Source organism: Peromyscus californicus, unplaced genomic scaffold (assembly GCF_007827085.1).
Source record: "Peromyscus californicus insignis strain IS unplaced genomic scaffold, ASM782708v3 Scaffold_3__1_contigs__length_106647218, whole genome shotgun sequence".
Taxonomy (NCBI): domain Eukaryota; kingdom Metazoa; phylum Chordata; class Mammalia; order Rodentia; family Cricetidae; genus Peromyscus; species Peromyscus californicus.
Window position 1 is genome coordinate 48,490,226 of NW_026294551.1, and position 25,653 is coordinate 48,515,878.

Consider the following 25,653-nt stretch of genomic DNA (forward strand, 5'->3'; position numbering starts at 1 on the left):
TAAAGGTGTGCGCCACTACCTCCTGGCTAAAGAGCATATTTGTGTGTGTCTGTGATGGTATCAGGCATCTGGTTCACTCTACCCACTTATTTCCAAGCTATTGTCTCCCTCACATCTGCAGCTCCCTACTCTACCTTTGCTGGAACAGAGGTAGGTAAGCAACAGCATTTTCAGCAAGAGAACAGACTTACATGTTTTCCCAAACATTTTATTAAGAATAAGGCATATGATAGTCACCCCTAAAGCACAGGGCTCTATTTCTGTAGGTGAGTGAATACACTCTGAAAAGCATTGGATTAAAAAGCGCAGCCAACAGAGAATTTGGAGCAGGATCTGTCTGCCCTGCGTGTCTCCCATTCGAGGCTGGCACATCACTGTGAAAGGGTGCTTAGGAGACCCCTGGCCCCCTAAATGAGAAGATGCGCCATACCATCTTTCCATCTTCATCCAGGACAACTCTATCCTGCTGCTCATATAGGAATGAGCTGCCCCATCTTGGCTGGTTCCCCCAAAGAACAGGTTGCCTTGGCAACGACACAGGGACAAGGGGTATAGAGTCTCATACTGCATTGCTCACTCATTCCTGGATGGCTTCTAGATCGTTGGACTCCCATGTAGTTCTTCCTTCTGAGTCTGTCTGTACTTACATTGTGCAGGAGCCCTCTCCTTTATGAGTGTCTACATGAACCATCTTGGTCTCCCAATGGGGATGTGTACAGCAAAGCAGAGAGATGGACTGGTCATCCCCTTCTTGGCTACTGGGTCGTTCCTGGGTCGTGGTTAGTACTTTTCCTTTGACCAGGTGGATTCCTAGAGTCAGGTCCAGGAAGGGAAGGGGTGGAGGCTAAGGGGAGGGCCTGTCCCAGATCAGAAGGCTGAGGGAATCCTTGCCTATAGGCCACTCAAGGGAGCCTTCCATTTCCAGAAGAGGAAGGGGGAAGGGCTATTCTGTTAACACTGGAATCCTGTATCTGCCTAGGCCTCCTTATCACTCCCTCGCTGCTGGAAGAGTTGCATTATTTCCTTTCCCCACCCCAAGGTCATGACAGGGAGTCAGAGGCCCTCAGACCCTTTCATCTGGGAGATCTTCAAGCACCCCACGAACAAGTATCATTATCTCTGGCTGTTGGAAGAGGAACAGGATTTGGAAGGCGTTACTTGACAGGGTCACTTGAGGAAAGACAGGCAGGTTACTGTCGGATGCCTGGGGATGGGGTGTGATGGAACCAGCTTAACATCCTGGGTGCCCAGAAGGGAAAAGGAAGAAGGCTATTGCTATAGTTTAAAGGGAAGCTAGTCGGGGTAGCTATGGCTTTTAGTGGATGGATGGATGAGAAAGGGCTCTCCTAGAAAAATCAGCAAAGTCACCCTGTTCACCCCAAAAGTAAGGTTGTAGGAGATGTAGGTCTGTGTAGGCACCCAGAGAAAGCGGCCTTTCCCCTCCCACTGCCCTTTGGGCACCTCCAAGGGAACAGAGTGAGTCCCTCACACAGGCAAGTTCCAGGTGGGAAGGGTGGCAGGAGAGGGCAGAGGCACACAAAACTGAGAGGGGACAAGCGGTACAGGTATTGCCACTGGAGTGAAGGTAGCAGTTGGGGCCCTAGTAGGGACCCCAGGATTCTACTTCCGCCATCCAACTCCCAGGAGCTGGACAGCTCTGCTCAGTGGCCTCAGCTGTCCTTCAGGGAGGGGAGAGTGGGGAGGGGTCTGTGTGCAGGATCAGGTTGGCATGTGCTCACTGCCTTCTGCTTCAGGTCAAACTCCTGCTTCCTCTTACAGAGTGGAGGGCATGAGCCAAGAGTTCTTTGTCTTCCTGGTGGCCATGACTAGAGAAGTTTGTCAGCTACCGAGACTGACTGTGCTCACCACCTCAAGACCTTGGGAGGCACACACAATGTGGTGCCTTAGCCAGGGTCTGCTAGGGGCCCAGTGTCTGAGTGAAGGGAGGCATTCCTGCTCAGCAGCCCCAGGGAAGATCTCACAGGCACTTAGGACCCCATGCAGGTCAGACCAAGAGAGATGAGTGGGGCTCTGGGGCGGGGCCTAGGATGAGCTGAACTGACAAGGAGAAAGTGCCAACATTGTGCTCTCTACTTGCCACTCCCAACTAAGAGGGAGAGAGAGCATAGGACCACCCCATCACCAGCAGGTTTTGCAGGTTTAGGGGCCTTTCCAGGGTTAGGCACCACCGAGGACTAACCAGTCTCCACTTTCTTCCCCAGCAAAATCGAATTTCTATAAATAGCGGCCACTTTAAAAAAAGCCAGGCCCTCCTTCCTGCCTCTGGATGCAGCCAGCTGCTTGGGAAGCTGGGCAAGATTAGCACCTATAACAGGACTGGGAAGTCTCTGAGGCGGCCGGCCGCAGGAACGGGAAGGACGAATGACCCTTCCGTCCTCGCCAAAATTTGAGCCCCAGCTTGCCTATCTCCTGCACCCCTGCATGGGAAAAACCAATCAGTTCCTCTTCCAGGACCCGCTCCAAGGGTCTATGCTTACTGTTTTCTGCAAGTCAATTGCCACCAGGAACCCAGCGGCTCTGAGAGGACTTCTAAAATAGATTATAAAGTGTTCCGTGCTCACCTTCAAGGACTTATCAGTGGGGTGGGTGGGGCGGGGAGTAGCTACTTCCGAGTACAAGAGTTAGCTCCTAAACTTGCCTCTCCCAAGCAAAAGGCTGGGCAGGGCTGGGAGTGGAGGAGAGAAAGCAGGAAAGGGGAGCTTGCAGGCCTAGCGGTGCCAAGTGCCACCGTGTTCCTTCCTGTAGGCAGACCCAGCCTTCTCCCGCCCTTCAAGGGATTGTCAGCTCTCCAGGGACAGACAAGACCCCGCCTCTCCCCCTCCCAGGGGCTGGGTGGAACCCAGATTAGGGTTATTACTGCCAGTCCACCACAAAAAAAAGTGCGATCCTTTGGCGCTCCCAATCCGATGGGGGCAGCTCATCTCGGGGGAAACACACAGGCGGGGGCAGCTCTAGTGGGTGGCGGAGCTGGGGCGGATCTGCGGGCTGGACTCCGCCCCATCCCTGATCCCGCCCAGCAGGGCCTGCCTTCCCGGTCTCCACTGCCTGCCCCGCGCCTACTCAGGATCCCCTAGGGCGCTGGGCGTGGCGTCAGGGCTCTCCAAGGGCCCGGGGTGCGGGCTGCATTGGTCAAGGGGCTCCTGGTGTGACACGGGGTGCGGGGCGTCTTGGTCTCGCAGCTCCTGGCGTAGCAAAGGGCGCGGACCGCGGGCACTGGGCCGGGGCGGCCTCCGCGGGTATAGGAAGAGCGCGGGGTCCGGCATGGGATCGGCGTCGTCCCAGGTCGCCCAGTCCCGGCCCGACCCCTTGGCGGCCGCCTCGGGAGGTCGGCGGGCCCGTTGTGCGCGTCGGCGGGGCCGGGGCTCGGCGGCAGCGGCGCCGGAGCGCGGGGCCTGCAGTCTCTGGCGTGCGGCATGCAGCTGGCAGGAGAGGTAGGCGGCCGCCTCAGTGTGCTTCTGCAGCTCGGTGCCCAGCACGGTGGCGCGGTGGCTGCGGCGCCGCAGCTCCTCCAGAAAGCGGCGCTCCTCCGAGCGCAGGCTGCAGCGCAGCGCAGACACCAGCGCCTCCCGCTGCGCCACCTCCCGCCGCAGCTCCGCGTTGGCCGCCGCTCGCGCCTCCAGCTGCGACTCTAGCGCGCGGCACTTCTTCTCCAGCTCCCGGGACGCCTCTTCTGTAAACAAGGGAGAATAAGGGAGCGATGATGCCCCCAAGGGCGTGAAACGTAACTCAGCTGGCCCAGCGGCCACCCCCCCAACACCCCGGCTCCCCCCCCCCCCAACACCCCGGCTCTTCCGCTTCAAATTCCAGCCACAGGGACCTACCTTAGCCCTGAACTACCCTCGGCGTCTAATTATTCGGCTTAAACTCAAAACTCTTCCTAATTGATCGTTCATTTGTAAGCAATCTGTTGGGCCTTGAGTCTCTGGGCGGTGTTCTCATGAAACATACAGCGCAGTATAGTAAATAACCACAAACAAATGTCAGTGTGACATGGGTCAGAAAGACAAATTAATGCTCTGATTCTAAGGGGGATGTGATGCCATCGGGGGAGGAGAGGCTCCAGGCTCGAGAGGGTGAAGCAGGAGAGGCTCCAGAGCTAGGGAGAACAGCTCCTCCCACGGAGAAGGGTACTCCTGGACGGGGAACAGCTTGTCCGCTTGCCAAAGCCCCGTGACAGGAAGCCATGTTAAGAGCAGGGGCTGAGAAGCTGTGGGCGTGCACAGGAGGTGGTGTTGGGTGTTCTTTCCTTCATGGAGCACATATCCCATGTGTGAGTTCTTTTTGCTGACTGGTCTAGTTTTTGCCATTGCCTTGACAGCAGGAGTGAACCATAGATACACATCAGAACAATGCGAAGAGCTTTAACATATGCTGCAAAAGGGGATAGGTTCCTTACAGAGCAGTAACTCCTTGTCTTGTGTCAGGGATGAGTAAGTGTCCCCTCTCTCCAAGCACAGAAGTGTCCAAAAGTGCCATGTGAACAGGTGGACACAGTTGGCTCAAGCCCAAGAGTTCCCTTGTGTCCTAGCTGATCTTCAGCTGCACGAAGGGATCTACAGGACTTTAACAGTTTAGCTGAAAAGTTTCCAGACTTCTTTGCTCTTGTGAGTTTTTGCTGTGTAAGAACTGTAACACATCAGTACTGCAGGGAGTCAATTTTTCTGTTTTTTCTTTCCTTTCTTCACCCCCGACCCCACCCTAACAATGGTCTCACCATGTAGCACTGGCTGGCCTGGAGCTCACAGAAATCCTCCTGCCTCTGCCTGCCGAGTGCTAGGACTAAAGTTGTGCACCACCATGTCCAGGTTTCTGTCAATTCTTTTGTTTTGTTTTGTTTTGTTTTGTTTTGTTTTCTGTCTCTGTGTCGCCCTGGTTGTCCTGGAATTCGCTCTGTAGACCGGCTGGCCTCAAACTTACATAGATCCATCTGCCTCTGCCTCTGCCTCCCAAGTGCTGGGATTAAAAGTGCATGCCACCACTGCCTATTTTTTGTTTGTTTGTTTTGTTTTTCTTCTGTTAACTTTTTAAAAATTTATTTATTTTTATCTTATGTGCATTGGTCTTTTGCCTGCATGCATGGCTGTATGAGGGTGTTGAGTCCCCTAGAACTGAAGTTACAGACAGTTGTAAACCACCATGTGGGTGCTGGGAATTGAACCCAGGTCCTCTGGAAGAGCAGCCAGTGATCTTAACCACTGAGCCTTCTCTCTAGTCCCTTCTGTCAATTCTTAAGAATTCTTCTGGCACCAGCCTGGTAGTTCATGATTGTAATATCAGCACTTGGGATGTTAAGGCTGGAGGATAACCACAAACTCGAAGCTAACCTGGTCTACATAGTGAGTTCTAGGTCATTTGGGATTACAGAATGAGGCAGTATCTCAACACAGAACAGTCTCCAGGGGTCACTGTGTAGTCTAGACTGGCCTTGAATCTGATATATCATGGCAAAGAAACTGGCTGAAGACCAAGGTACCCCTGCCTCTCGATGGTACCACCAGAATCCTCCTCTGACCCTGCCAGACACAGGGAGGTAACTGGACCAGCCAGCTCCAGGCCACCCAGCCTTCCTCTCTTTCCTACACCAGGTCTTCCTTGTTTTTGGTTTTTCGAGACAGGGTTACTCTGTGTAGCAGAGATCTGCCTGTGCCTCCCAAGTGCTGGAATTAAAGGTGTGCACCACCACTGCCCGGGTCCTACATTAGGTGTTGACATGGTCTTGTCACTCAGTCCTGGGGGGCTTCTGGTATGGCACCCCTCGTTTTTTGTTTATTTGGGATAGGATCTTCTATGTAGTCCCAGAAGTATTGGAACTTGCTATGTAGACCAGGCTGGCCTAGAACTTACAGATCTGCCTGCCTCTGCTTCCTGAGTGCTGGGGTTAAAAATGTGTGCCACCATGCTCTGCCCAAATGAGACTTAAAAAAACAACTTTACTTTTAAATTTTCATTGTGGCATTCATTTCATGTGTGTGTGCATGTGTGCACGTGTTTGTATATACCACTGCGTGGGGGGTGGGGGCAGAGGTCTGTGTTGGGCATCTTCCTTTTTTGCTCTTGGAGGTAGAGGCAGGAGGCTGAGGAGTTCAAGGCCAACCTTGACTACATAGTGAATTAGAGGCCAGCTTCTGCTACATGAGAGCGTATCTCAAAAAAGCAAAATCTGGTCCAACAAGATGGTTCAGCAGGTAAAAGTGCTTGCTGTCAAACCTGATGACCTGAGTTTGATCCCTGGAACCCACGTGGTAGAAGTAGAGAACGGACTGACTCCCAACAGTTCTCACACTTCCACGTGTGCGTCCCATTCCCATAATAATATATAAAACATTTAAAAAGCAAGTGGTGAAACTCAATCTTCTGGGCTTCATGCACCTCCCACCAGAGCTCGGAGCTGTTTCTCTTACCTTGCTGGTGAGACTGGACCTCTCTCATCTCCAGGTCATGGGTCAGTTCTGGGGAAGAGAGAATAGAGTGGTTTGTGTGTGCACACGTAGGTGTGCGTGTCAGGAAATCACAGCTCAGTTAATGGAAGGACAGATCCACAGGCACCGTCTACACCACCCCCTACAGCTACTTTACATCCCAGCAAGAGCAAGAGTCATGCTGGAGGCATAGCCTGGGCCTGGGGATCCCAAGCCCAGAGCGCTTTCCAGCAAAAGCTTTGTACCTAGGCTTGGGGACAGAGACTTTCCGTGTGGGCAGAAGAGCCTAGCTTGTTTAGGGGGTGAGGGGGTATTTGCCTTTTCCTAAGGGGCAATATGCTACCAGGTCAGATGGTTGTGTTCGACTCTTGTTACACAGGGTCTTGAGCCATACAAGCTTAGTTGACTGATGAATGCTGCAGTGCCCAGAGACGCTTGGGGAGTAACAGAAATGGGCAGAAGCTATTTGCCAAGCTGAACACACGTGACACTAATTTCATAGCCAGTATCGTACCTGTATTGCTGTCTGGAGATCCCTGCCGTTTCCTAAACCCCATTTGACCACTATGCAAGAAGGGCTTAAGGAGGACGGCGCCACCTAGTGGTGGAGGATGTACCAGGCTTTGGTTTGGCGTTGAAAGGGGAGGGACGCCTCAGGGGCACCCAAGCTGGGAAATGCCATCACCAAGGTCATTGGTATAGGAACAAGTTCTTCCTGGGTGCTGGTGGCCCAGCCACACCTCATCTCTGCTTACTTTTCTTTTCTTTTTTTTTTTTTGTTTTTCGAGACAGGGTTTCTCTATGTAACAGTCCCAGCTGTCCTGGATCTCACTCTGTAGCCCAGGCTGGCCTTGAACTCAGAGATCCACCTGCCTCTGCCTCCTGAGTGCTGGGATTAAAGGCGTGCGCCCAGCTCTGTTTATTTTTCTCACACTCATTTTTTGTTCGTCTGTTTGGTGCCCCCAATGCTCCATCTCTCAGGGCAACTGTTCGATCCCTATTTTCAGCCCCACCTCCTGTCCCTCAACTCCCAGAGCTCAGAACAGGGAGGGATCGGGGGTGTACAACTCAGTGATACAGAAACAGTATTCCTGGCTCTGGGTTCTAATTCTGGGAGGACTGGAGCCCGGAGCCATAGGGTCTACTTGGGAGCACCTGCCTATACCTTCAGGGAAAAAGTTTAGAGCCCACAGACAGTGGCACATCTCTGTGACTACTGCCCAGCAGTACCTACACAGGCCGGCCTGTGACCTTTGTACGCTTGTCCTCTCCCCTCAAAGTGCTCTGAGGGCCCAGGGGCTTTGCTAGAAGTACCTTCTCTCTGGGGAAGCCACCTGTTGCCAGGACACAGAGAGCCCTGAGGACCTTAGCTATGACCGGAGCCTGAACCTCTTCCCTGGGGCCACTAGGAGGCCTCCGATGCCTCCATCCCTAGGTCTCTTTGGGACCAAACTTCTCCCCTCTCTAAGGTCTATGAAATGGCCTAAGGGACCTTGGCTCTGCCACTAACTTCTCAAGGGCTGATTTCTTTCAATCATTAACCACAGGACTGAGAGATGAGACAAAATCCCATCTGCCCCCCCCTTCTCTCTTTTTTTTTTTTTTTTTGTTTTTGGTTTTTTTTTGAGATAGGATCTCACTATACAGCCCTGGCTGTTCTGGAACTCACTATGTAGTCCAGTCTAGCTTTGAATGCACTGAGATCCCTCTGCCTTTGCCTTCCGAGTGCTGAGGTTAAAAGTGTGTGCCACCAGCTGGTGGTGGTGGCACATGCCTTTAATCCCAGCACTTGGGAGGCAGAGCCAGGCGGATCTCTGTGAGTTCGAGGCCAGCCTGGGCTACAGAGTGAGTTCCAGGAAAGGCGCAAAGCTACACAGAGAAACCCTGTCTCGAAAAACCAAAAAAAAAACCAAACAAACAAACAAACAAAAAAGTGTGTGTCACCATGCCAGGCTTCCCCATCTTTCTCTATCCATCTTCTGATGAGAATCCTTGTAGATTATGTAAGCATTCTATGAAATCAGTACATGGTAGGACCCTGGACCAGTAAGGATACTTCTGAGCCATAGTTTTTTCATTTGGAAAATGGAAATGAAACAGCACCTCTCTTACAAGGGGCTGGTGCCAGGATGCAATGGGAAAAAACAGGATTTAGCTTAGGGCTTGGCCAGCACTTAAGGCTCAGGGGCACTTGTCATTATCCAGGCTATTCCATCAGCCCAGAACTTACTTCTACTTCCAAGTCCCATGTTCTTCATCTCCACCTGGCTCTCCAGGCAGCCTGACCTTCTGGGTCCCCCCACCCCAGTCTCCTTCTTCTATTCCCTCTGCTTTCTTTTCTCTGCACCCCCACTGGAAGGAGGGCCTGATCAGGTCATCTCCTCCCAGAGTAGCAGTTCCAGACAAGTCCAGAGTTATTTTTATCTCCTTAATCAATAACCAGGAGGCTCCAAGCCCAGGCTCACCTGAGAGCCAGAGGGGGCTAGAGGGCCATCTAATCCTGCCTGTCATGTTGTCATGGGAACTATCCTGTATCCAGAGCGGAAGGACCTAGGTCCCCAGAATTAGGGAAAAACAGGAAGAAATGAGAGGATCTGCGGTAAGATTTTTGAGTCTCCTGTTTGCCTCTGATACTGTCCTTGTGATGAAAAAGTGGCCTCTGGGGCCATCCAGTCACTGGGGAGACAGATGGCCAGGAGCCTCGCTTGGATCTGCGTGTGCCAAGAGGCCGAGTCAAGACTGCTCACATTCTGTTAATGTGAGGGAGGAGCTGAGTGGTTCACTCGAGCCTTCTGGCCTCAGTTTCCCCCTCTGGGCAACAGAGAGGTAGAGAACGTTCAGAAAACTGCACATCTGCTGGTTTTAATCCTGGCTGTGACACTAACATATATTTTTGATTTTCTCTCTTTCTGGGTCTTGGTTTATCACTTTCACAATAAAGAAATTGGAGCCTGGTGGTGGTAGGCACACCTTTAATCCCAGCACTAGTGAGGCGGAGGCAGGAGGATCTCTGTGGATTTGAAGCCAGCCTGATCTACATATTGAGCTCTAAGACAGCCAGGGCTACACAGTGAGGAGGAGGAAGAGGAGGAGGAAATAATAAATAGATAAACAGGAAACTGGGCTCTCCTAACTGAGATATCCCTTGAGCTATTGGCACAACAGCCTGCATTGGAAGAGCTGAGTGTGGTGGCTTATACTTATAATCCCACCTTTTTCGAGGCAGAAAGATTAGAAGTTCAAGATCATCCTAGGCTACTTAAAGAGTTCAAGGACAGTCTGGGCTATATGAAACCTTGTATCAACAAACACACATAAAGCCTACACTTGGGAGACACATGAGTACTTGGGTGCTGGGGAACAATCTTTTTGTACACTATGAATATGTACTACTCTCATTGGCTAATAAGAAGCTGATTGCCTAATAGCCTGGCAGGAAGAGATTGATCTCGAGAGTCAGACTAGGAGAATTCTGAGGAGGAGAGGAGTCGCCAGGAGCCGCGGAGGGATAGGACATGCTGGAGGACAGGTGAAGCCACAAGCCACGTGGCAGAATGTAAACTAATAGAAATGGGTTAAGTTGTAAGAACTAGCTAGTAATAAGCCTGAGCTATTGGCTGAGCATTTATAAGTAATATAAGCCTCAGTGTGGTCATTTGGAAGCGGCTGCTGGGACGGGAAAACTCTACCTACACTTGAGTCACACAGTCCTTCCTGCATCTGAGAGGCCTGGGAAGTTGAGGCTATGGATCCAAGAGCAGAAGCCAGGTCTGGAATTTCCATTCATTCTTTACCTGCCTCTTCTCTGCTCACAAATGCAATCAACAGTCAGGCTTTTTCCTTCAAGCTGTTTCCTACTAACTCTTCACCTCTCCCTAGAACCTCCCCATCAGCCCCACCACACATATCCAGCCTCCCTGTGCCACAATTCACTGTCTCTGCTGCTCCAAACCATTCACTGGTTTTCATTTTCTACTGTCAAGAAGACAAGCCAAACTCACAGCTCTCCCTGTATTTGTCAGGGTCTCCAGGATCTGCCTCCAGCTGGATTTCTCACAGTTTCCTCTTCTTTCTTCCTAATTTATTCATTTATTTATTTTGAGACAGGGTTTCTCTGTGTAGCACTGGCTGTCCTGGAACTTGCTCTGCAGATCAGGCTGGCCTCAAACTCAGAGGTCCACCTGCCTCTGTCTCCCGAGTGCTGAGACTTAAGGTGTGCGCCACCAGTCTGGCTTCTCACGGTCTCTTCTAAGCATAGCTTTATCCTACTTCCTGGCCTTTGCCATGCTGGCCCCTTTGTCTGGTGGTTTCTTCACTTCCTTCCCTATCATCTGTCAGTATGTCTGCATACTACTCAGCCTCCGGGAGATGATATGCTCCTTCTTAGAATGGAGGCACTCGGGCTCTATCATCTTGCTCAAACTGGATTATCATCCTGGACTCCTCTTTGCCCTTTTACTTTCTGATGTGTGTTTATTTTTCTGTGTGTGATGCTGGGTCTGTAACTTGGGGCCTTGTGTCTATGCTGGGCAAGTGCTCCAACACTGAGCAACACTCTAAGCCCTCTGCTCTGTCTCACCATTATTCACTGGTACTTGCGTTTCCCTACCTGGGTTTCCTGAAGGATGACAGAAGCTCAATGAACAGTGACTGAAAAGGACAGGAAGCCCCTGGAACTGGTTCTTGGAAGCCCGACCAACCACCTCAGGAGGGTCCTCAGCCTTAAATATTTAGGTGTGGGGAAGCAGGGGAGGGTGAGGGACGGGGTCTCGTGTAGCCCAGGCTGGCCTAGAACTTACCATACAGCTGGAGACCTAACTCTACTTCCCCCATGCCAGGATTACAGTCATGTACTGTCACATCCAGCTCATCCCCAGAACTCACTCCACCTTGTCCTTCTCATCCAGAAAGAGACCTGACAGAACCTGTGTTAGGCTCACAGGAACTCAAGGAGGGCACCCCACCAGAGAAACTGATGGTGGTGACAGTGTCCCCTACTCACTCCAGCCCCGCCACCCCCCAGGGTGAGTGCTAGCCTCACCTGAGCAGCGTTTCTGCAGCCTCAGGATCTCCAGGTGCAGGTCTCGAAGCAGGGCCATCTGCTCCTTTTTCAGGAAGCTGATGTGGCGTTGCACGCTCTGGATCTGATGCTCCAGGGACACGGTATCCATGGCAACCCAGGCCTGGGCCCCACCTGGGTGGAAGACAAGGTGATACCACATCTTCAGAGGCCATTTGCCTTGCCCCACCTCAGATCCCTTGTGATGTCCTTCATCATGCTGGGTCCTCTTTTCTCCAGGGAGAGGATTCCCTCACCCTCAGTGTCTTCTACTAGCTTTCTCCAAGGCTGAGTGAGCATGTCCTCAGGGAGACTATTATTCCCATTTAACAGTCCAAGAAGCTGAGGCCCAGGGGTGCCCTGGCTTCATTTTCCCGCCTCTTCTGCTCCCCAGACAGGCAAACAAGTGGAGAAGAAGTTGGCAAAGACAGGCAGATGACTTGGGGTCTAGCCTTCATTAGATTTGTTACTCAAGGCCAGTTTGCTCCTTCTCTGAGGTCTCAGCTTTCTATATGTAAAATAAGGGAGCTCACAACTATGTTCACAGCAGCATTATTCATAATAGCCAGAACCCGGAAACAACCTAGATGCCCCTCAACTGGAGAATGGATAAAGAAAATGTGCTACATTTACATAATGGAGTACTACTCAGCTGTAAAAAACAAAGACACTAGGAACTTTGCAGGCAAATGGATGGAACTAGAAAAAAATCATCCTGAGTGAGATAACCCAGACCCAGAAAGACAAACATGGTATGTACTCACTCCTAAGTGGATATTAGCTGTAAAGTAAGGATAATCAGGCTACAATCCACAGCCACAGAGAGGCTAGGTAACAAGGAGGGCCCAAAGACGGACACATGGATTTTCCTGGGAAGGGGAAATAGAAGAGATCTCCTGGGTGGACTGGGGGTGGGTGGCCATGGGAACTTGTGGGATCAGGTTGGGTGGGCTGGGAAAGGGACAGAGAGGGAGAGCAATGAAAGAGATGTCTTGATAGGGGGCCATGTCAGGGTTAGGGAGAAACCTGGTGCCAGGGAAACTCCCAGGAATCCACAAGATGACCCCAGCCAAGACTCTTAACAATAGTGGAGAGGGTGCCTGAACTGGCATTCTCCTGTAATCAGAATGGTGACGACCCTAATTGTCATCAGAGAGCCTTCATCCAGTAACTAAAGTAAACAAATGCAGAGATCCACAGCCAAGCTCTGGGCTGAGCTCCGGGAATCCTGTTGCAGACATGGAGCAAGGGGCAGGGGGTGATGGTAGGGGGAGTCAAGGGAACCCACAGAAACACCTGACCTGGGCTTACAGGAGTTCACAGACTCTGGACTGACAGCTAAGGAGCCTGAATGGGACTGACCTAGTGTCTACATATGTGTGACAGTTGTGTAGTTTGGTCTATTTGTGGGACTCCTAGCAATGGGATCAGGGCCTGTTCCTAACACTTGAGCTGGCTTTTGGGAACCTATTCCCCATGCTGGGTTGCCTCGCTCAGCCTCAATACAAAGGGAGGAGCTTAGTCCTGACTCAACTTGATATGCCATACCTTGTTGACACCCATGAGAGGCCTGCCCCTTTCTGAACAGAAACAGAAGAGGAGTGGATGATGGCGGGGTGGGGGTAAGAAGGGAGCAGGGTGGGGGGTAGAGGGGGAGGAACAGGAGGAAAGGAAGAAGGGGAAACTGTGTTCGGGATGTAAAATAAAATGAAAAAAATTTAATTAATAATTTTTTTAAAAAAAAGGGGAGCTGGGGTGATGAACCCTGAAATCTGTTCCAGTTATAACTCCCACATGCATCTCAGGCTCCTTCAAATCACAGGGGAGAGAGAGTCCTGATAGGTAGTTCAGGCTAGCCTCGAACTCTCCACATTCCTGTCTCTGACTTTGGAGGGCTTCAGTGACGGGTGTGCATGGTTGTGGTTGACGGGTGTGCATGGTTGAGGGAGAAGCTGAAGAGCTGCTCAGTCTCATGTCTCTACGGGCTGAAAGCAGTGGGGGGTGGGGGTCACTCTAGAGAGCGGAATGGGAGCCAGGATCAGAAGACCCACAATGTTGGATCCCATGGAAACATGGGGACAGAGAAGCAGGCACCTGGATCCTACTCATGGCCAGGCTGGTGGCCCTCTCTCCCCGCCTTGCTCTCTTCCAGTGACTCCTCCATGGTGGCCAGATTGCTGGAAGAGCAAATAAAATCAGAGGCAAGCGCTCTGGGCCCAGGAGCTGGAACCCCTGTTTTCTCTGGCAGCCACTGCCTAAGCTATGTGTTTATTTTGGGTAATAGAGCTTACATTACGCTGCCCAGGCTAGCTATGAACTCTTAGGTCCAAATGGTCCTCCTGCCTCAGCCTTCTGAGTAGTGGAGACTATAGGCATGGGCCATTATATATGGTCCTCCCCAAAGTTTTGTGGGGTTTGTTTTTTGTTTTTTATGTGCTGAGCTGGGGATTTCACCCAGCACCACGCACATGCTGGGCAAGCACTATACTATGAAATTACATCGCAACTCCCTCTTCCTAAACTTTTTATTTTCAAGACAGGGTCTCACTATGTAGCTCTGGCTGTCCTGGGACTCACTATGTAGACCAGGCTGACCTCAAACTCAGAGATGCTCCTGCCTCTGCTTCCTGAGTGCTGGAATTAAAGCATGAGTCACCATTCTGGGCTCTCCTTAAACTTCTAAAAGATCTGACTCCACCTACTCTGGGGATTGTCTAGGATAATGAGAGAGGACGGTCATGAGGTAAGATGGGCAGCTCTTCATCTGTAAGGTCACTCCAAGCGGGTCCACCTGAGAACTTCACTTCCACAGGCTCCCATCTGGGCCCTCTTCCCTATCACCCCTGGCCCCACTAACCCAACCCAGGAGCTTTTTTTTTTATGTCAGCATGGGATGGCCCTTTGGCCTAGGGAGAGCACTGGATGCTTACTGACCGTCTGTGTGTTCAAGAAATGACACCTTATGCCACTTGGGCCAACCACTCCCCAGCCAGCACTGTAGACTCCTCCAAACGTACTGACACTGAAGTGATCAGACATCTCCCATGCTCAGAGGCGGGGGCACATCTGCTTCTCCAGCCAACCCTCTGTCTGCTTGTTTTTGACACAGGGTCCCCTAGAGTTGCTTTTGGTTTTTCAGGTGGGATCTTGTTATGTTACACCGAGAGGCCTCACACTTGTGAGCTCACCATGCGATCCTCCCACCTCAGTCTCCCAGGCAGCTGGGAGTACAGGTGTGCGCTTAGTTTCTTCAGTTCAAAGAAGGTATCCAGTGTTTACAGTGGGAACAGCCCCGAGTTTGAATCCTGGCTCTTTCAGTTACCTTCTGTGTCGACTCTGAGCACAAAAGTTAACCTCTAGGAGACATTATTTTCCTGATGTAATAGGGAGATTAAAAAGGACTGGAGAGGGGCTGGAGAGATGGCTCAGTGGTTAAGAGCACTGACTGCTCTTCCAGAGGACCTGGGTTCAATTCCCAGCACCCACATGGCAGCTCACAGATGTTTGTAATTCCAGTTCCAGGGGATCTGACACCCTCAACACATATATACAGACAGAACACTAAGAAACATAAAATAAAAATAAAATAAAAAAAGACACTAAAAAAATTAAATAAGCCGGGCGGTGGTGGCGCACGCCTATAATCCCAGCACTCAGGAGGCAGAGCCAGGCGGATTTCTGTGAGTTCGAGGCCAGCCTGGACTACCAAGTGAGTTCCAGGAAAGGAGCAAAGCTACATAGAGAGACCCTGTCTCGAAAAACCAAAAAAAAAAAAAAAAAAAAAAAAAAAAAAAAAAAATTAAATAAAATGGACTGGAGAGATGGTTCAGTGGTTAAAAGCACTGGTTGCTATTCCAGGACACCTGGATTTGTTTCCCAGCACCCAGGAGGCAGCTCACAACCATCTGCAACTGCAGTATGAGGGGATCTGATGCCCTCTTCTCGCTTCCAGCCATACATACAGGCAAAGCACTCACTCACATAAATTTTGGTTGTTGTTGTTTTTCTTTGAGACAAGGTTTCTCTGTGTAACAGTCCTGGATGTCCTGGAACTCACTTCTGTAGATCAGGCTGGCCTCGAACTCACAGATCTGTCTGCCTCTGCCTCCCAAGCACTGGGATTAAAGGCCACCACCACTCTGCTCCATAAAATAAAATTTTAAAAAATTTTCAGTAGAGCCAGGTGGTGGCGACACATGCCTCTAAACTCAGTACTCAGGAGTCAGGGCAGGAGGATTTCTGTGAGTTCGAGGCCAGTCTGGTCTACAAAGTGAGTTCCATGATAGCCAGAGCTGTTACACAGAGAAACCCTGTCTTGAAAAAACACAAACAAACCAAAAAGATAAAAGGTCTTAGTACAGTAACTCAGTATATACTCTTTTTTTCCTTTCTCTGTTCATTTCTGCGAATAGGCTGTCTTACCTTGATCTACTATTTCATCCATTCATCCATCCATCCACCTATTCATCCTTCCATTCATCTGTTTATGTCTACTCTTGCTGAAGCACAGGACACAGTAATAACAACAAAGCCCCTGCAATCATAAAATCAGAGAAGAAAGAAGAAAATCTATCAATCAACCAGTCAAACAAATGAGATTAAGTATGTTACTACAATCTGTGAGTGCTGTGGATCCAGGTGCTGGGATCAGGCACGGCCTTGCACATGCTAGGCAGGCACTATCGACCACTGAGCTGCATCCCTAGCCCCACAAGACCTTCTTTAGGCTTGGGATCAACGAAAGTCGGTTTAATTTTTTAGGCTGAACTTTTTTTGTGACAGGAAAGAGCTTACATGTCCCCAAGTTTCCTAGCCTTTTGGGTTACATGTCATCTTGTATTAGTCCATACCTCCTCTTGAGTGACGTGGGACTATGCAGGTGATGGAGGTGTACTCGGTGATTAACTCACATACAAAGGTGAGGGGTGTCAGGTAGGTGGCACTCACCTGTGGTCCCAGCTACTGGGGTGACTGAAGTGGATCACGTGCGTCTCTGAGGGCACACAGGAAGAGAAGCAGGGAGAGGAAAGTGTGGGAAAATGTGGCTAACAGGGAGGTAAATATGATCAAAGTACACCATATACATGGAAGAAAATGTCATCATGAAATCCCCGTTTTGTATTATTAATATGTGCTTAAAGACGGCAGGAGAAACCTCAACAGGACAAAACAACAAAAAATAAGATGAAAGCGTTTGCAGATACAATTACAGTTCCCATTCAACTGACTTTGAATTCATTAAAATTATGAATATGAAGAGGACTGACCTATTAGATGAGCCATTCAAATGAACTCAGAATGGAAACCCCAGTTAAAACCCACCAGACTCCTGATCCTTAGACACAGTGACTTACTAACTTCATTTATTCTTTTAAAAAAACCTATTATTTTTTGCATTCATTCCTTTTGTGTTTGTGCATGTACACATGCCATGGTATATGAGTGGAGGTCGGGACAGCTGTGGGAGCTGGTTCTCCTCTCCCTCTCTCGGTTCTGGGACGGAATCCACGCTGGCAGGCTTGGCCACAAATCCCCTAACCTGGTGAGCCATCTTGCCCGTCTAACATTTTTCATTTATTTTAAATCATTTATGATGATGATTGTTATTATTGGTTTTGAGGGTCTTGCTATATCCCTGACAGGCCTCGTGTGCTCTATGTAGCTCAGACTGGCCACAAACTCACGGTAATCCTGTCGTCTCAGCTTGCTGAGTGCTGGGATTATAGGCATGAGGCCCCATATCCTGATTGATCGATCTATCTATGTATCTACCTACCTACATTCCTTCCTACCTACCTACCTACCTATCTATCTATCTATCTATCTATCTATCTATCTATCTATCTATCTAACTAACTAACTAATTAGCAGTGCTAGAACACAAAATCTAGGAGTCACGCATGCTGGGCGAGTACTCTACCAACTAAGCTACATCCTCAGGCCCTATGATTTACAGTGTGTGTCTGTGTGTTCATGAGTGCATTTGTGTATGGGTACATGTGTACGTCTGCTCACATGTGTGTGGGGGCCAGAGGTCAACCTCCAGCATTGTTCCTCAGGCACCGTACACCTTTTGAAGACAGGGTGTCTCAGTAGCTTGGGGTTCGCTGATTAGGTGAGGCTGTCTGGTCACTGAGTCCAAGGGACCTGGGTGTCTACATCCCAGCACTGGGATGACAAGTATGTGTTGGATACACTGGCTCTGGGGATTACATTCAGGTCCTTAGACTGAGCTATCATCTCAGCTCTGAAATGCAGATTTTTCAAAAATTAATCATGAGCCTGGCATGGTGGCACGGGCCTTTAATCCCAGCATTTGGGAGGCAGAGGCAGGCCTCTGAGTTCGAGGCCAGCCTAGTCTACAGAGCAAGTTTCAGGACAGCCAGAGCTATACAGAGAAACCCTGTCTCGAAAAACAACAACAAAAACAAATTAACTCACTCATTTTTTTGTTTCTTTGGACAGGATCTCTCTACATAGCCCTGTCTATCCTGGAACTCACTATGTAGACTAGGTTGACTCCAGACTCACAGAGATCCACTTGCCTCTGCCTCCTGAGTGGTGCTGGGATTAAAAGTCTGAAAAGCAGTTTTTTAGAATTTCATACATGAGTGCTGTATTTACACCTTTTCCATCTCTCACTACAAACAAACAAACAAAAAAAAAAACTTACTGAGACCATTTAGTGTTGCTCTTCCGTGTTCAGGACTGATCAGATCACTTGGGATTGGATAATTTATCAGGGGGCCCATCACTAGAAATCGATTCTCGGCAGCCATTGATTGTCTGCAGCTGTTCATCTAGGGGTAGGTCTTGAAGTTTTTTTCTTTTTTAAAGAAAATCACTCTGGTTTAGAGTGGCATCACGTGCATATATATATTCACAGCATTTAGGAGTCTGAGGTAGGACCATCTTGAGTTGATTGCCAGTCTGTGCTAAACAGCAAAATTATCCCAAATCCATCATTTGGCATTATCTCCCTAGTCCGAGCCACCAGCTTCCCTCTGGTACCATTACAGTGCTCTGAGACCTGGCTTCTTGCTTCCACCCTGTCCCACTATTCTTCACTCAGGAGCCAACTCCCCTTTAGCAAATATATCTCCCTGTCCTTATCTCAAAACTCTCCAATGCTTCCCATTACATCAAACCCCAAATTCTTTCTTTTCGAAAAAGATTTATTTTTAATTATGTGTATATGCATGTGTCTCTGTGCATGTGTGAGTGCAGATGCCTGTGGAGTCCAGAAGAGGCTGCTGGATGCCCTGCAGCTGGAGCAACAGGCAGTTGTGAGCTGTCAGATATGGGTACTGGGAACTAAACCTGGTATGGACTTTTACAGCTGAGCCATCTCTCTGGTATTTTTGCTTTGTTTTTTCCAAGACAAGATTTCTCTGTGTAGCCCGAGAACTCGAATTGGAGACCAGGCAGGCTTCAAACTCAGAGATCTGCTTGCCTCTGCCTCCCGAGTGCTGGCATTAAAGGAGTGTGCCACCACCACCGAGATTTTTTAAACTGCATTAATTTATTTGTTATACACGCCGCATCATGCATGAGGAGGTCAGAGGACAACTTGCTGGATGCTGATTCTGTCCTTCCACCATGAGGGTCCCAGGGCTTGATCTCAGGTTCTCAGTGTCTGCACCTGCTGAGCCCTCTCACTGGCCTGTTCTCCTTTTCTTGTTTTTAAGCCAGGGTCTTGCTTTGTAGCTCAGGATGGCCTCAAACTGTGATCTTCCTGCTTCTACCCATGCAGTGCTGGGATTGTAGGTGCGCACCACCACACCGGGCAAAACTCAAGTCCTAATCAAGCTGCACAATCTGCCTCTGGTTTTCTTTGCTGCTCTCGTCTCCTGTTCCCCTACTGATGGCCTCTTTGCGGCTCTAAACGTACTCGCCTGGGGTTCTCTGTATGAACTGTCTTCTCTGCCAGGAGTAACTTCTACTAGACTCACCTCAAGGCTCAGTACCTCCCTTCCATCATCATTCAAATGTTGCTTCCTCAGGGCCTTTCTATGATCACCCCCAAAATAAAAGGACTCTTCTGCCAGTCACTCTCCACTCCCTTCCTCTGCACTATTCTTTCACGAAGCTCCTGGCACACGGGTGTGCGCGGAGAGTTTGTTTACTGTCTGTTTCCCTTGCCAGACTGTTAGCAACAGAAGACGAAGGACTCCTTTTGTTTCTCCCCAGTTCCCCAGTGCCTAGTACAGTATGTAGCAAACAGAAGTCACTCGGCAAATACCTGCAGAACGGATGAGTGATGGATCTGGGGGAGTTCGTAGACTGATGGCAGGGCAGATTCACTAGATCAAGACAGACACGATTAGATTTGACATCCCCAAGGGTCCTCAAAGAAGGAGAAATAGATGTCAGGTGGACACCTAATACTCTGGGGCCTAATGTAGGGGAACCAGACGAGTTGTCGGCCTGTGAAACTGTGTACTGGGAGGAAAGGGTTTGTGTGTACCTTAAGGAGTGCCCAAACACACATGTGTCAATGTCTGTGATTCCGGGGCCTCTCACACACTCTATCACGGAACAACATCTTAAGCCCCAGGTGTGTTTCTCAACCTCTTACAGCTGTGTGGGTGCTGTGTGCATATCTGAAGGATGAAGGTGTGTGGGCCTACCCTAGGAGGAACAGAGAAATGTCTGTTCCCACTCACTGCCATACACATGGCTGTGAAGGGTGAAAGTCCTTCCCACACAGCCCTGGAGCCTGGACCCTGGCCACAGGAGAAGCTGAGCCAACCAGCTGTTTCTGCTCTTTCCCGGATGGGCTCGGCCATTCGCTCCCAACTAGGCAGGCTGCTCTTTCTTCTTAGGGCAGAAATTTGGGTCACAAATTATTTTGGCAAGTTTTCATTCTTAGACATTACTGTGTGGATTGTTTGGGGAGGGGGGAGGGGAAGGGGGGCAGGGGGAACTAGGAGCAGGCGGAACTCTATGAGGCCGAGGAATCCCGGCACGTCAGAAGGGCTGAGGCAGACAAATGGCAGGTTGTCACGACATACATGCAGTCCTAGAACCACTGGGCATCGGAAGCTGTGTCCTAGATGTGGTTTAGCCAGGCGGCGGCAGCTGAAGGGCTGTCACTGCCAGCTCTCCCTGGTCCCAGAGGCTGCGTCTCTCATCCTTTGCCTCTGTCCACTGTCCTGGCCACCGCAAGGTCTGCCTTGATTCTCTACCCCTGGTACTCCTAGTTCTTTCCTATGTTAGTTTTGTAGCTTGATGGGGGAAAAAAGTCCATTAACAACAACAATCACCAGATGGCTAGAAAGATGGCTCAGTGCGTAAAGGGGCCTGTGACCAGGTTTGTCGAAATGAGTACAAGACCTGGGATCAGCGTGGCAGGAGAGAACCCACTCCCACAAGTTGCTCATTGACGTCCACATGCATATCATCGCATGCACACACATGTACCCTGAACACAAATTAAATACAACAAAAATGTAGTCTTGCCGGGCGGTGGTGGCGCACGCCTATAATCCCAGCACTCAGGAGGCAGAGGCAGGCGGTTCTCTGTGAGTTCGAGGCCAGCCTGGTCTACGGAGTGAGATCCAGGACAGGCACCAAAACTACACAGAGAAACCCTGTCTCGAAAAACCAAAAAAAAAAAAAAAAGTAGTGTTTTTTAAAAAAAAAAAAAAAAAAAAAACAACTCACCCAGAATTAAAAAAGGACCTGTGGCACAAAATTTATAGTTAATTCCAAATACTGTTGACATATATCTCATGGGTCTTAAAGGTACAAATATCTCTTCCTTTTGGAAGGGTTGGTAGAAAAGGCTCTGATTCTCAAGATCTCAACCATCACCCAAGTGGCTGGCACAGGAACCTACTGGTCCTGGCACAATTCTGATTTAAAAATTTTTTTTTTTTTTTGTTTTTTTCGAGACAGGGTTCTCTGTGTAGCTTTGCGCCTTTCCTGGAACTCACTTGGTAGCCCAGGCTGGCCTCAAACTCACAGAGATCCGCCTGGCTCTGCCTCCCGAGTGCTGGGATTAAAGGCATGCGCCACCACCGCCCGGCTAAAAATTTTTTTAAATTATATTTATTTATTATTTATTCGTGCATGTGGCAAGCTCCTGCACACCAGAGCATGCATGTGGAAATCAGATGACAACCTGAGGGAGTCAGTTCATGCTGTCTGCTATGTGGGTCCCAGGAGTGGAACGCAGGTCATCACGCTCGCCAGCGAGTACCCTTACCTGCTACGCCGTCTTACTGTCCCGACCAATTCTGTCTCTCTGAGGCCTGGCCTCCTGACTCTGGTGAGTAACTTAGGCCCTGCCAGTCTCTGGGTCTCCATTTCCCTTCCCATCTGCCCACAACTGACATAGGCATAGGGAACTTAGTCCTCAGTTCTTCTCCTCAGTTCTTCTAGTGACTTGGGTTGAACGCACCCTAGGACGCGAAGATGCATGGTACTCTGGACTGGAGTCACCTCAGCCATCTGAGGGGAGTTCAGACGACAGAGGGTAGGGTTGGTGGCTTTGCTCTTCTCTGTTTGCTCAGCATCTTCTTAGGTAGCCCAGGCTGGCCTCCAACTCACAGAGATCCCCTTGTCTCTGCCTCCCAAGTGCTGGCATTAAAAGCATGTATGTGTCACCCCACCGGGTGGTTTGGTGGCTTTGCTTTTAATGATCTTTTACTTTGAGAAAAAGTATTTCATTGTCCAAGTGTGCACACATGTATGGTGTGTATGTGTGTGGGTGCAGGGGCCCTCATGCCACGGGGAACATGTAGAGGTGAAAGGCCTACTTTTGGGGGTTGGTTCTCTCCTTCCACTTTGGGATCTGAGATTAAACTCAGACCGTCATCTGAGTTTATATCCTGAGCCATCTCTCCAGCCCCCATTAGTGATCTTTTCTAGGATAAACTTTTGCATAAGAAAAGGTGTCTGTTAACCAAACTGGGGCCGGAGAGATGGCGCACAGGTTAAGAGCACTGGCAGCTTTTCCAGAGGTCCTGAGTTTAATTCCCAGCACCCACACCACGGCTCACAACCACTTGTACTGGGATCTGCTGCCCTCTGCTGGGGTGCAGTGAAGGTGTACACGCAGGCAGAACACCGTATACATAATAAATAAATAAATTTTAAGAAAAGTTTGAAATTATTTTTATTAATTACTTTACTATTATTATTATTGCTGTTGTTGAAATGTTCTCACGCTGTAGTCCAGGATAGACTGGAACGCACTATGTAACCCAGGCTGGTCTCCGACTGATGGCAATTTTCCTGCCTCAGTATTCTTAATGCTGGGATTGCAGGCATATGCCACCATACGTGGGTGAGTTCGCAGTTTCCCTAAGATGTTTAAATCTCTCCTGGCCCCACCTTTCAGCCTGCTCTATGCTTCCCCCCCAGTTCTTTTCGGCCCCACCCTTCCTTCAAGCCAGCCTAGCAGCTTGGAGCCTCCTGCTTCAGATCACAGCGAGTTCTCAGCGCGCCTTGCCTCATGCTTTGACTGATGGTCTTGTCCCGGTTTCAATTTCGTTCTTAGTGCTTCTTTTGTCTTTGGGGCTGAAAACATCTGTCAGGTCAACAAATATCTCTGTACCATTCTTAATGTTCTTTAAGAATGCATGGCTCCTTGATTCTAGGGGAAAGCTAAACTTATTGTTGTTGTTGTTGTTCTTATAGCCGAAGCAGATCTATGAGCTGGGAGAGGCAGAGTAATGAACGAGTAAATAAAGGAATCCATATGTTCGAGTTCTTTATTTTTCTTAGTCATTATTCCTCTTCACCCTCTGACTCAGAGCCCCAGGGCAAGAGGAGAGCAGATCCCAGAAGCCTTCTCAAGCCCAGGCCTGAAGGCACAGGCAGTGACACTAACTCACACACGTCTCAGCACCGTTGCCAGCATTTGACACACGAACTTATCGTACCCTACACTGGCGGTCCTATTCGTACATCCACTCCAGGGATGAAGAAACAGGACTTCAGAGAGGCAAAGCCCTTTGCCTGGTATACACAACTGTAGTGTGTAGGCGCTCACTCTGGAACTCAGAGCTTCTCACAAGGCAACCACACTTTACCTCTGCAGGCTAAACTCCATTTTTTGGATGCTACCTCTTGCTCTCAAGATAAAATTCTCCCTGTAACCATGGCCATCCCCTCGATTTCTACACCCCACCCAGTTTTTGTCTCCTGAAATCTGATCTCTCCTTGTGTCCTGTCCTCTTCTTCCCGGCTGTTTGGACTCTGGGAATCCCTTGCAAGAAACAAACCACACAGCCAATAGTGGAGCAGAGAGAATGAATTGAATCTTACTGGGAATCACCAGGGCATGTAAGTACACGTATTAAAAAATAATTACTCTGCCACCCCCACTAAGTCCTTGGCTCTCCTGAGGACGAGTCTGGAACCAAGATTTGGCCTTTGACAAATGTCTGGGACTCTGTCTGCAAGGTGGAGGCTGGTGGCGGTGCCATTCTCCAGGGACCTGTGATCCTTCTCACTCCAGAGTCCCTCCTCCCAAACACCCCTCAACTCTGGCTTCTCGCTCCATTTAAGATCCCACAACCCCAACCTCATCATTGCTGAGGATTCAGGTACGTAGTAATGGGGTGTCGCGAAAAACTGAACCCCCCCTTCACTTGATGTTCTGCAGTTTGTGCCTCGAATTTGACTCCAGAGTCGGATGGGGCGCGCGCGGGGGAGGGGGTTTGAGGGATATGGATACCACCGAGCATAGGGAAGAGAGGGACCAGCCAGGACACGAAGGGCAGGCAGAGCGGCGGCGCGAGTGGTGGGAGGCGGGAGGCGGTGGTGCGGACTGCTTTGGACTCCCCGCCAGCACCGGGAAGGGCCCGGGTCTAGCGGCGGAGGACAACTTCTGCCAGCAGCCCGCGTCCTGCCCGCCTCCCGCGCGCTGCGGTGCCCGGCCCCGCGCAGCCCTCCCGGCGGAACCTGAGCTCTGGCGCTCCCTTCATCACCCCGGCTACCCGGCCAGCGCCCACCCTCGACGACCACCGCCCGGCCTCCTCACCTGAGGACCCGAGGGAGCCGGCGGGCCGGGCCCGGGCCTCGCTGGGTCTCGGGAAAGATCTTCCCCCGCGCTAGCTGCGCTCAGGGATCCGCAGAGCGCGACCCGGCTGCGGCGCCATCAGCTGCTGCGAGGCTGTGGGGCGCGGGGGCCGGGGCTCCGGGGGGCTCCGGGGCGCAGAAGCGGGGGGCCCGGGGCGGGCTCCGGGCGTAAACACCCAGCAACGTGACCGGAACTGGCGAACGAGCTGGAGGGGGCGGGGGGCGGGAGAGATAAGGGGGAAGGGAGGGACCTGGGGCGCGCGGGGAGGGGCCGAGGGCGGGGCGGGGGGAGGGGAGGCTGGCGGCTGGGGCGGGGGAGGGGGAACCCCGAGACCACGGGGGAGCCCCGGGAGCCTGGCCTCCGCACCCTGAGGGCAGCCGAATCCTCTGAGCATCCCTGGCTGGGAGCTGAGGAAGGAACTGGACACCGCAGGCGACTAGGCGAACCGGGACGCGGCGACTGATCAGCACCGCGGACAGCGCCCAGGCCCGCAGGCCGGGATCCGCTCCGCCCCTCTAGGAGAGGCAGCCTCCCAGGAAAGGGCTAGGATACCCTCGAGCTGCTAGCAGGCGAATCGGAAATCTGCTCCTGGTCTAGGCGGCAGCAAGGCTGTGCTAGACCTCTCACTAGTTTTGTGACCTTGGGTGAGTCACCTCACCTCGTATATGATGGTACCCAGAACCAAGAGAAGATCCTTTATAAACTCTAAAGTCCCTAAAATGTGTCAGGAGTTGATGTGGAGCCGTTTTTTGTTTTGCTTTGTTTTTCCGTAAATAGGAGGTTTCTAGAGTTACTCTGCTCGCCGTATAGTTCTGGCTCCATCAGCATCTCTTTCTTCCCTAGGCCGATGATGGTGTGTGGAGTGCACCTTTGGGTTGTTTCGAGAATTAAATGGGTTAATACCTGTACAAGGCTTACTACAGGGGTGAGGGATCATTAGACAGCTGTATGCACGATGGTGGATGGCAAGAAATCAGGTGCTATGAGTGAGTGGCAGGTGGCTCAAGCTCCCAGTGGCAGCTCATTTCCATCACTATCTTGTCACGCTGAAGGTGGTGGTTTTCAGGGACTCGGACCAAAAGACTGATCTGGATTTCCTCACTCCATTGCAAGTCAAATAT

The 25,653-nt window shown here is 50.6% G+C and overlaps 1 protein-coding gene across 2 annotated transcripts; it reads right to left on the reverse strand.

Annotated features, from left to right (window-relative positions):
- Positions 1–192: 192 nt before the first annotated feature.
- Ccdc92b (coiled-coil domain containing 92B) lies at positions 193–24,728 on the reverse strand. 2 transcript variants are annotated; one of them, XM_052756095.1, is made up of 5 exons: positions 24,494–24,728; positions 15,922–16,033; positions 11,482–11,634; positions 6,423–6,470; positions 193–3,691 (listed from the first exon to the last, which is right to left on the reverse strand). In XM_052756095.1, exons 2-5 carry the CDS (start codon positions 15,941–15,943, stop codon positions 3,078–3,080), a joined length of 837 nt encoding a protein of 278 aa, XP_052612055.1. In that variant the 5' UTR covers positions 15,944–16,033; positions 24,494–24,728; the 3' UTR covers positions 193–3,077. The 2 variants fall into 2 exon arrangements, with proteins under 2 accessions (XP_052612055.1, XP_052612056.1); XM_052756096.1 differs by lacking the exon at positions 15,922–16,033 and having other exon boundaries at positions 24,494–24,726.
- Positions 24,729–25,653: the final 925 nt, after the last annotated feature.